Source organism: Durio zibethinus, chromosome 4 (assembly GCF_047325235.1).
Source record: "Durio zibethinus cultivar Kanyao isolate XHJ-2024 chromosome 4, ASM4732523v1, whole genome shotgun sequence".
Classification (NCBI taxonomy): Eukaryota; Viridiplantae; Streptophyta; class Magnoliopsida; order Malvales; family Malvaceae; genus Durio; species Durio zibethinus.
The window spans coordinates 6,387,284-6,399,438 of NC_143165.1; the positions used below are offsets into that span (position 1 = coordinate 6,387,284).

Consider the following 12,155-nt stretch of genomic DNA (forward strand, 5'->3'; position numbering starts at 1 on the left):
TGATTGGTCCCTGCTTCTTTTTTTAATTGTCTATTTAAATTTTAATTAAATACATTATTTAAATTTGATAAATGATTTTTTAAAATAAAAAAGGATAAGGTTAAAATAATTAAAATTCAATGAAATTATTAATTGAATAAATTACATAATTAAAAAATTAATTTTTTTTAAAAAATTCAATATCAAAAGCATAGAGAATCTCAAATTAGATATGATAATTTATGTATTAATGTTATATAAAATATTAAAATTTTTATATTTATACCATATTTAAACAAAAATTGCATGTGATAAATCTTGATACAAAAATATGAAATATATATTTTTTAAATTTTATTAAACTCATATAATTATATTATTTTTTATTTTTTTATTATATTATTATATCATCGTATTATATTTTAAGATATAAAAAATCTACACAATAACAAAGGTATTAAATCAACCTTTGCCTTCAGCTAGTAAAAACCAAGTATTATACACGAAAATTTAAGATAACCCTTGGAATTATTTTCAAATTCGCAGACGAGAAGACGTCTTTATTTTATTTTTCTTAGTTTTTCTGCATTGAAAATTTACATAAAATTAAAAAACTTTACAAAATAAACCTGGGTCTGCCAAAAGGAAGGAGGGAAGCAACTCTACAACGGCAATGAAGCACCAATGAAACTTGACAAAATGGAAGAGAACCAAAAGTACCACACACATGAAGGGGCACTTAAGGAATAGACAAGATGAAGGCATCAAATATAAATCTGGTTTTCCATCAAAACCACAAAATTAGCTGGTCAAATGGCAAAGACTGAAAGCATAAAGACCTTAAGTTTCAATTCCTTCTCTATGTATCAGCAACCAGCTGCCTTAAGAAAAATGTCATATGGACATGATGCAGGAAGCTGAAAGCAGGGAGGATGTTGGTACTCGGTTGCACAAAGCATCGGAATAGCGCCAGCATATAGATTCAAAGAAACAGCAGCAGAGTCTTCATCAATGAATGGATTTCCACTCTGCAATTCCAAAATTATGGATGATGAATGGGAGGGGTTATTATTCTGAAGCATTAATTGTACCTATGTTGCATCAACTCTTGATTTTTCCTAACATAGCTATGTTAGACATAAAGCCGACATCCTAACATGACCATGGCCATGCAATATGAACCTTCACGTACAAGGGAAAACTAAGCAAAAATTGACTATGCATATTATACACATTGACACCAAATCCAAGCAAAGGGGGTAACCATGGCCAAATTACTGGTGCTCATGCTGTTACTGAGTGAGCACAGTGGAACCATTGCAGTAGCTGCGATTATTGAATGAAGAGATTTATTGGAAATTATCAGAAGGGAGGTGCCATCATTTGATTGTATAAATTTTGAACTCCCTCTGACAGGGTGAATGTTGGTAGGGAACATTATTGATAATGCTAGGTACAGAAATTTATATGAAGAGCCCCTAAATTCCAACTGCTACAATATCTTTGCACTATTTCAATAGTACTTAAGAAAAGAACCATAATAAGCATTTTGTTTGAATAGGAAATGTTTAATGTGGCCAGGATAAAAGTTAGTACCTTCAAGGACCCTGATTCAACATGAGAATGAGGCTGCACCTCCTTTGCAGAAATGCTCACTAAACTTTCTTGATTCTGTTGAGCACTCATTACAGCAGACATCTTCTGCTGCTTTCCCACCAGAAGGGCCTCACAGTGGCCAGCCATTTCACTATAAGGCATGTCAGGGGGGGTTGAGAATGAGGATCTTCCAACTTGATGTGTTGTCTCTGAAAGCTGCAAATAGATCAGAAACAGATTTGAGTATAGCTGTTCTTTCCTATGTATATACCAGTAAATTAACATGTAGCAATAGTCAACACAATGACTCACTGCATCAAGAAGTTCATGAACACTCAAGAGATTTTGAGGTTCAAGTGCCGAACATGTGTCAGGACCAGTTTGACCTTCGAATGTACTAGGCAAAACATCATCATCTGCCATGAATAAAGGAGGCTCAACCTGCACAAACACAACTTTATACACTTGGTATGAAGTTCAAGAAAGAGAAAATGAAGCAGCGAAGAATTGAAGGGAAAAAAAAATTGCCTTTTCAGGAGATTGATTATCTATCGATCCAGATTCATATATTTGTTCAGGTGTCTCCATGAACAGATGAGTTCCACATGGACATCCATCATCAGGGATGAAACCACTAATCAACTGGTTTCTTATTTTGGATGATTCTTGCTGCCAGAATGATCTCAAATGTTAGAATTTCATCATTAGTGTGAAGCAACTAACTTTTTACAGCAAGGCAAATAAGGGTCATACATCAGACAAACTGCCAAGAAACTTCACTATCATGGTTGCAAGTGATTCTTTAGATTGGTTCTCTGCTATTTCTATTTCTGAAAGTGACTTCAAAGCATCTTCATCGTCTTCTTTTGATCCATACACTTTTCCTGGATGCTGTAGTTCAATTTTAGCAGTCTGTAACTTGCAATCATCAACCAACTGTAAAAATGGGTCAACCTAAAACAAAGTCATAAGAGTACAAAGTTAGCTAAGCTTTGAATTTTAAATATTTTTATACGATAATGTGATGTGCCTACATAATAAGATTCCGAAAATAAACCAAGAAAATCCCAATCAATAATGCTGCACCTACTGTTTTTTCTGTAAGTGAGGCTTTAACACAAGGAACAAGTGGGGGGATGTTGTAGGCTTTTGATGAGAAGATGATCATAGAAGTAGCCAGGATAAAGAGGGACCTCCGACGTGATGGCTGCAGTGGCCCTAACAAAAAAACAAAAGACTTTATCAATTGAAGATATGGATCCATAAGTTGCATCTCAAATGATGATTAGCCATCAGGTTCATTAAAATTTAAGGATATAAGTCTACACAAATATCCTAATTGGTTCTGATTTCTTTTTTCAATCTTTTCTTTTTCATTTTCCAAACACTAGTTTGAGAATTTGAATTTTCTTCCTCTATTTGAATTTGCTCTTCAATTTTCTTTAGCAAGACTGAATTATTGTGAAATGTAGAATAGAAAATCAAAGAGATGATTATATGTACAAATTTTTAACCAAGGCCTACCTCCTCCTCCCAGAGATATGCTTCTTAAGGAAAAGGCCAGCTGAAAGCTTCGAATCATAGCCTCATTAGAGGAGTTCTACATAACATAATGCATTGTAAGAAAACAAACTAAATGAAAACAGCGGACTATCTTTTGAATTATAGCCGAAGATGAACATATGATATATCTTAGAAAAAACAGTAAAAAAAAAAGAAAAACTATTTTAGAGGAAGAGACTTCACTAGTAAATAAACTTAGAAAGAGAAGAAAAAGCAAATTGGAGATACATCTCACTGATTGATCAATTATCACAGTTTTATATCCACAAATTTAAAGCACTGGTGTTTAGATAAGGACATGCTTAAAATATCTAATTTAGTATTCATTAGTTCAACAAGCAGTAGAGTGAAGTCTTAAGTAGTTGTGTTCCACTTCTTGGGAGCAGACATGAAGACAATGAAAAAAATGCCATATTTGCATTCCATGTTCCTCTAAAAGAACATAAATTTCTTCTTATACCCTTCAAATATATCCATCTGTTTCCATCATCTAATAGTTTGCTAAATCATTAAATAGCTTCTATTTCCCAATTATATCTTTAACTGTAGAAACTGAAACAATATACATGAAGCATTCACAATTTAACAAATCTATAAAATACAAGATGCCTCAGGCAAACAGAGCTAGCCTTTGTGAAATTTAGATGGGTCATGCTGTTTACCCTTCATATCAAGGTGCACTGGCTTGCAACTATGGCCCTTTCAGTGGCTTCTAATTAATCACACCATTACTCTCATGTATGCCTTCTCAAGTCCTTATTGCTAAGGGCAAAGCAACTTAACAAGATAAGCTAATACCTTTATTAATCCTTATTGATAAGATTTAATGTAATGTAAAAGTTTAGTGTTTCACCCATATTGGAGAATAGCATTAATATAGCAGCAGTGGCTAGTTTAACTTTGGGAAAAGGGAATGATTTGACTTAAAAGATTACCAGACAAGTATGCAAATATGCACATAACAACTATTTAAAATGTTCTATTGTATGACTTTTCTCACTTCATCTAGAACTTCATATTGTCCTTTGTCCCAGCTGTGAAAGGAAACTCCGAAATCATCAATAATTGACTGGGAGGTTTATTTCTCTGTTAATCCTCTGCAGGACCAATGCATGTATCTTTGCTAAGTACACTCAATATTGTGTCTAAAGTGATGCCGATATATTTGTTTCAGCATGACCTTAACAAGATATTTAACCTGTTCAGTGTCTTCCCTAGGTTCCACCTCACACATATCAAGTAATTGTAGGCTGAAAACTATTTAAAACTTGATCTAGACAAATAAGAGGAAGCCAACAGCCATAAATATTTTACATATCCATACATCATATGGCAAAACTATAATAGACAAAAACACACATGTGCACATGCATATACAGATGGATGGATGGATGCTGGATACATGCAAACTGACAGATGAAAAGAATTCGTTAAGAAGGTATATAGAAAAAAAGACAAAAAATCCATCATGAATTTTAATTCATAATGTCACTAATTTGCCAAGAATGACGTAATACCTTGGTCCTTGCAAATAGCAACACCAGGCTGTAGGTATGAGCAATGGCTTCAAAATTTTCAGGCATGTTTAAAGGAGAGATGGATTGTGCCCAAATAGATGACAGCATAAGAGTTATCTGATGACTGCTTAATCGAAGAGGTAAAGCCTGAGATGGGTTGGTTAGAAAAGGAAAGCTCATGTCAGATAAAGGAAAAGAAATAATTTTGTGAATGGCTGATTGAAATGCAGGAATATGAAAACATAACTGGAACTTCAACTGAATTACTCATTGATTGTTCATCTTCTATTATAGCTGATGGACTCATTTTTACACTATAAGCTCGGCTGTAACTGGACTTCAACCTGTTCAGAATGGAGGGACTTTGCATCTTTGCACTGTCACTGCCAACAATTTCATTTACGTTTACAAATGACGGTTGCCTTTTAGAACAGTTCAACCTGTCTTGCATGGAAACACCGTTGATGTTTCCAACCTTATTCTCTACAACTTTTTCTTTATCTTCCCTACCCAACTTCTGAAACAGTGCTGCTGAAGAAGAAAACACAGATACAGTTCTTGAGAGTGTCTTTTGCAAATTATTGGCCTTCTTTGAAACAGGAGTAGCAGCAAGAGGACAAGGGCAGACAGATGATGGAACCAGAACAACAGAAAATATGCGGTGAGCACCAACCCTTGTTTCGTGGTCTGCATAGACCATTGCTAGAAGTAATTGATGAAACAATGCCTCCGGAAAAGCCTACAATATTTTATTTAAAAGGAATGAGAAAAAGATAAGGAACTTAAATAGAAGATATGGAATCTCCTGAATAACTGAAATAATTAGACAGTAAATGTTGCCTTGCCTTGTTTTGGTATGACAAATTTGGAATTGATGCCATAATTTGAGCAGTACGATAAACTGCAGAAATCAAAGTTCTGGCCATAAGAGTAATGTTTGGCATATTCTCCAACATCACAGCCATCATATCAAGGACAGGACCTGCATCCCCAACCTGCCTTTACAAGGTATATTAGTTATGTAATTACTTTAAAAGAATATTATCAAGTTGCAACTACAATATCATGAAGATATTGTAGTCCTGAGTTAGGATTCTAAATGTTTTGCTGATATGTTAAATCCTACTTGCATCAACTATAGATATGTTAAATCATGTTTCAAACATAAATGATACTTATAAATTAATTAGCAGTTACTGAAATGTTGGACAACCAAGTCACCTTATTTGATAACTGAACAAGGCACTCATCTACTGCTGTTCGAAATTTTTGGTTGTATTGAATCACCTCATCTCCCAGACTAGAATCGTCAAGTGAGCAGTGTATGCTTTTCCGCAGGTGTCTTGTCATATCTGTTAATGCACCAATTATAGCCACAGATGGCTGAACCTTTGTTTGTCGAGCAAGGGAAGTGGCAACATCCACAATATCTAGCTGCATACTGGGTTTCTTCAGAACATTCTTGTGGTCAAGATGCTTTACTAAGATGGACAACAAAAAGTGTGTGTTTTCCCCTGCAGATTTAATAAAACAATCACTTAAAAATCACACCAAAATTCACTCAAAAGATGACAATTAGTTTTAATGGAGAGAAAGGCTGCTTGAGCTTTCAAAGGAAGCAATTCCTATCAATATCAAACAAGCTAAATACCGCATTCCTCTATTGTTAACTGCATGTCCTGCAAGACAGAAAGAGCTACGCCATGCTGGGTAGACCACATTTCCTCGTTATCAAAAAATCTAAACAAAGATTCCAAGACACGTCGGACAGTTGTAACTTCCTTGGCTAACTTGGCCATGTTATGCAGGCAAACTCTTGACCAAAATTTGGGATTCTCAGCTTCCTCCCTGTAATATTAATGGGGAAAAAGGGACTGCATATTAGTCATTAAGCATTCCATATGTACAAAGACAACAGCAATTGAAAATTTGTGACAAGAGCAATTACGCAGACACATGAATTTCTCCATTCTCACTCACAATACTCCTCCAAGAAACCATTGTCATGGCATCTCTGGAAGAGAAATTGTCTTTAACAGAGCTATTCTGTATATCTTGCTTGTCATGAATAACAGCATCTGATATTTCTGAGTCTCTGTAATTTTCCAAGACCACTGAAACAACCTGGTGTTTTAGGGGAAATTTTAAGCAACCTTAAACAAAGAATATTGGAACACGAAAATTGAAACACATCACAATAAACAAATAAAAGCCAGTGAAAGTACTATATAAATACTGATAAGTAACACTTTACTGCTAAAAATGTCTATCATAGATAACACGCACAGATCTAATCAACTCAGTAAGTTTTATTTCAACCTGATTACGATATGTTCTCATTACCTGGAAAGTTTTAAGTTCGCTTGTGGCTTTCATGTTTCGTTTTATTATTCCCTGATAGTAAGTTACAAATGTTACTATACATTCTAGATGAAAGTGGGTAAGAATCTTAGTTTAAATGGAGTTTTTATATCCACATTTATTAGTCAAAGGGTGCATTGGCATAAGAGTCTTAAGTTGGACTAAGATTAAATTATTATGCCTTTATGCTTATTTTAGTTAGTCAAAGTTTCTAAATTTTTGCTATTTTCTAATTTGGAGTCAAAGCCTCATACATGTGATTGCTTTCACCTTACTGTGATTACTTAGAACCATACATTTGATCACCAAGGCTTTTTTTTATCCATTTATTTATTCTTCTCCAGCTTAGTTGCTCACCTGAAGAGTGTAATCAATCCTGTATAAAACACCTTCAAAGTGAGATGTTCCTGTATTGCTAAGAAATAAAATATCGATAACCTCGATCCAAATTCATATCTCAATTTAGTGCTGAAATTTTAAGACACTGCTCCAGCATAGCATTCCATTCCACATCATGGTGCCAAGAGATAGAAATGTATGGCAAAATAACTAAAAAAGAAAATGTAAATAAAATTAAGCAAAGGGTTCCAAGAAAACTCACATTATCAAATTCAACTGAGACATGAGAGAACTCCCCCATGAACCAAACCTATAAGAAGAATAATTAGAAGATTTTGAGAAAGAGTTAACTCTGGTTTTTTATTATTTTGTTTCTGTTGATTGAATTTTCATTGTTCTTAAGTAGGACAAGTCATGATAAATAAATTAGTAAAGTGGGGATCATTTTGAATAATGTAATAATGAATCATAAGAAAACTTGACTAGAGAAGCAGAAAGGATGATATCCAAGTTCACATCCAAATGCCTAAACAGAAGAAGTAAAAGGTTACCACACAATTCAAGAAGATACCATTTTTGCCATCAGAGATTTTATTATTTTCATGTACACATATGATCAAGCTTATGATATTAGCAATTTAGTAAGTGTTTTAAGTCATCGTTACCATCCTGCCTCCATTTGCAATGAAACAAACATCAAGAAAACTAGATAAGACAATTTTTACCACCAATTTTGACTTCTAAAATCCCATCTCTCACACCCATACTCATTGAATCTTTTTCCTTCTTTAAAGTAAAATTTATTAAATCATAAAGGCACAAGTAACCAAAGTTCAATAATATGATATAAGAAGTCGCACCAATTCTTTAAAATGCCTAAGATCAAAGACACCCATGGACCTTAAAACGAGCTAAAAAAATAAGATTTTCTAAATAGGAGAAGAAACCAGAAAAGAACTATACTAAAATTAAGAAGATAAATTATATATGGCGGAGGGAGAGCAAATATGAAGAGACGAACTAGAGAAAATAATGGTAAAATACAAGGGATAAACTATTGATTTCCTAGTTGGATTAAGTTGTTTTCTTATCTATGGAATCTATATTGTCCCTGCATGCTCTTTCCACTTAGCCATTTTGATAGAACCAATTAGTTACGACCTGAACTTCTATAAAAACTACAAAATCTAGATCCTAACTGCCCTTCAGCCATTACTTCGAACTTCAGTACATAATTTACTCATTTTTTGTGTATAGCCCAAATAACAAGAACAATGAAAATCAATTCTTGTTAAATAATCAACAATAAATGGTACCGCCGAATTCTTAATGCATATGGGGGAAGAAGGGCCAAGCAATTCCACAACACAAGTGGATTCAAATTCATACTCAAAGTGATTGCAAGAGGAAATCACAAAGAACACAATGGGGATTTAGGAAAGAATTTTCAATAGTCATAGAAATTACCACTGATGAAAGAGTTTGAAGACCAGCAGAACGCAAACATTGCACCCTCCTGTCCTCCCCCATTTCTTGAGCTAAAAGACAAAGTTTTGGAATCAATCCATCTAAGTTGAACATATAAGTACCATCCCTCTGGCTAGTCAAAAATAGTGAAAGATTAGCATGAGGGGTTTCACTGGAATTAGAAGAAGCTCGAACTTTCTTTAATAAAGTACTTCTTGAAAAAAACAAGTTGTGCTATAAAGTGGCAAGAATTTACCAACACCTTCTACCTGATTATTCACAAAAACAAAAAGAGCTTGGCATCCCAATACACGTGTATCATCCATTCTTGTTTGATCTAGCAGGATTTGTATAATGCTAAGGAAGCTACTTGCAAACAATGGCCTGCAATATAGTATATACCAACAAACATATATCAATTTGTTGATTGATATGCTTCTAGACATATATTTAGAATTTGCCAATAACTTTTTATTCCTAAGGCTCCATTTGCTTCAGTAGTTTCCTTAAATCTCAAGCAAAAGCATTGTAAATTTCTATGGTGCAGAATAGAAAAACCACCAAGACAAGAAATATGCTTTCACATCAAATTCTTTTTTCAACTTCCCTTTTTATAAGTGGGGAAGAGAATGGGAGAATAAAGGAAACAAGAGAAGTATTTTTTGTCAGAAACAAATCAACCATGAAGAAGCAAAAGTACAGTTGCATGCCTAGCCAACTATGTTAATATTTCTTGCTTCTAGCCTAGGAGAAATTTTGGTTAGTCAAAGTACTCAGTTAGCCTACAAATATCATTGTTAACTTCATCATATATTTGTATGCATTGTGCTATCCTTACCTCCTACTGAATGCTGTGGCAACTTATTGATGCCCACATCACAAATATTAGCAACTCATTTTTTGACCTCAATGGAAGTTAGATGATACAGCCCGTGCAAGGAGAAAGCACTATCTAAGTGTGTCTGAGTATGTGTTCAAAATGAATATACTACAGATGTCATGACCCAAAATTTGAAAATGAACTTCAATGCATTTCCTTAGTGCATGTAGGCATAATGAATTTTGTGTTAACGACATGAACATACTTTTAAGGTTCCCCTTGACCAATAATAAATCTAATTGAAATTTGAAAACATTATAACAAGGTTTGTTTGTTGTGGTCTATTGCAAAAAATCATAAAACCATAAACTAGTGAAGCAAACTCTGTTTCAATATATCAGGCCGATGTCATCCAGAAACCAGAATCTCAAGTGGGAACTAATGACTGTCTGATCATGAGAGGTTTTTCGGAACCTTGGAAAGTGAAGGTGAAGAAGGGGAAGGCATATCTTTATTATCAGAAAATGTTAGCCCATCGTTCATGTTACTTGCTTGAATTTTTTCATTTTTTACCTTATTCCACACTCTGACCTAGACTTCCAAAGTTTACTAAAATCCTATCTGTATAGATTTATTGCTGTACATTGCTGGTAACTTTAATTTGAAAAAGTAGTCATAACTAGGCCAACTAGAAATTGTCTTGACATCAATCAACGTGAGAGATTAGCAACTAAAGCTTCTGATTTCAAGACATCATAGCTTGAACATTTAATGACCTGGTGACAGTCATAACATGAACAACTAACCTTGAATTTTCTTGCAAATGCAGCACGGAGTCAATGCAAATGGACTATACAGAGTAGTCTTTATGACCTTATTGCATAATCACAATCAGTATGATGAAAAGGAACTCACATTTGCTCCCTACAAGAGATCATCAACTTCTTGTAGACATGCACAATCGTTTTTACAGAGTGAAATTGCTCACTCCGCAAATCCCTGTAAACTCTCTGCTCCAACGAACTCGTTATCTGATTAAAAAACAAATCAGAAGGTTGAAAATTAGAATTTTAACATCAATAGTATTGATAAAGTAAATCAAGCCAAAAATAAGATTAATTAGAACCAAAAAACAAACCAAAACACAGCGAAAACCCCAAATATTAACAAGGACACAAGCAAATCAAGATCATCTCAGTTATTGAATGTGTAAATGAAAAATTACATACTAGCATGCATCCTTTCATAAGAATGATGATTTTGAAACATGAAATAAAGTATGGTGCCTTTGAATAGACCTGAAAATCTAAAATATCACTGACATTAACACGATATAAGAAAAGGACACGAATGGTTTAAAATTTTAGCAATAACAATATATAGGTTTGACAAAATCCAAAAAGAAAAAATGTATTTAATGCTTTCGTTTCGAATTATGCAACATAATTTTCATATAAAACACAATACGGAAATTTAAGTATTTTACATGATACAAATACACAAATTGCCGAGTCTACCTTTGGAATACGAAGAGGATTCTTGGAAGCATATTCACATAGTTTACTGATCATTCGTTCATTCGGCTGTTCATCCTAGCAGTTACCATTCAAGCCAAAAACAAACGATCAGATCAACGCAAATTCTAACCAAATTTTCTAAAAATAAGCAAATAAGATGAGAAAAAATGGCAGAAACCGGCGATCGAGGAAATATATCGGCGAGTAATTTCTTGTAACGCTTCACGGGATGCCTGGATCTGGTGCTCAAGGAAGGGCAAAAGAAGCATAAGCTCCCGCACACAGGCATGACTCCCCTCGATATCGCCCCCATTTTCGTTCAAACAGCCACACGCCTCTCTCTCTCTCTATCTCTATCTCTCTCCCTTTTTCTTTATTTTTACAAATATTTATGATTTTATTTATAATTTACGAGGCAGTTAAGGTGATAATCCCAGACCCAGAGATCGACGATAAATTGGAGAGAACGATTTCTCTGGGATCGGAGGGATGGAGGAAGAGGATGGCCGAGGATAATGTAACCGTACGGGAAATGTAAATCTTTCCTCTCTCTGTGGTACATTCCATCGTCTGTGTATTTATAGTCTTCGCTTTGCGAGTTGTCAGCTGGTAATTTACAAAAAAACCCAATTAAATATGCATGGGCCCATTAGTGGCAAAATTATGGACCTTTTCTTCTCTTGATTGCAACCATGTTGGAACCGTGGGCAGGTGGGCTGCGAACCTTCCAGATTTTAAATTAAGACTAATTTTTTATAGAGACAAAGATGATGGTGACTTTTAGGAGCGTAATCCATTATAATTAAATTGATGTAACGAGAATTTTGAATTTAAGTTTGATTTTAAATTTTTATTTGAAACTTAATTTAAGTTTGATTAAGTTTTAATTTTTAAATTTAAATTCAATTTGAGATAAAAATTATAAAGATTCACGTTTAACTTAAAAGATATTATCTATTTTGATTCAAAATTCTTATAATTTTATCTTACAAAAGG

General features: G+C 34.0%; 1 protein-coding gene across 3 annotated transcripts; it reads right to left on the reverse strand.

The window, feature by feature from the left end:
- Positions 1-430: 430 nt before the first annotated feature.
- On the reverse strand, positions 431-11,711 carry LOC111287061 (protein SEMI-ROLLED LEAF 2-like). Of its 3 annotated transcripts, none has more exons than XM_022877263.2 (19): positions 11,338-11,711; positions 11,160-11,234; positions 10,558-10,673; positions 9,092-9,206; positions 8,823-8,951; positions 7,618-7,665; positions 6,604-6,779; positions 6,307-6,503; positions 5,877-6,169; positions 5,501-5,650; positions 4,903-5,394; positions 4,656-4,802; positions 3,100-3,175; positions 2,666-2,793; positions 2,329-2,529; positions 2,104-2,244; positions 1,888-2,016; positions 1,576-1,791; positions 431-1,007 (listed from the first exon to the last, which is right to left on the reverse strand). In XM_022877263.2, exons 1-19 carry the CDS (start codon positions 11,470-11,472, stop codon positions 846-848), a joined length of 3,126 nt encoding a protein of 1,041 aa, XP_022732998.2. In that variant the 5' UTR covers positions 11,473-11,711; the 3' UTR covers positions 431-845. The 3 variants fall into 3 exon arrangements, with proteins under 3 accessions (XP_022732998.2, XP_089615410.1, XP_089615409.1); XM_089759284.1 differs by having other exon boundaries at positions 8,823-8,955; XM_089759283.1 differs by having other exon boundaries at positions 8,823-8,955; positions 11,160-11,711.
- Positions 11,712-12,155: the final 444 nt, after the last annotated feature.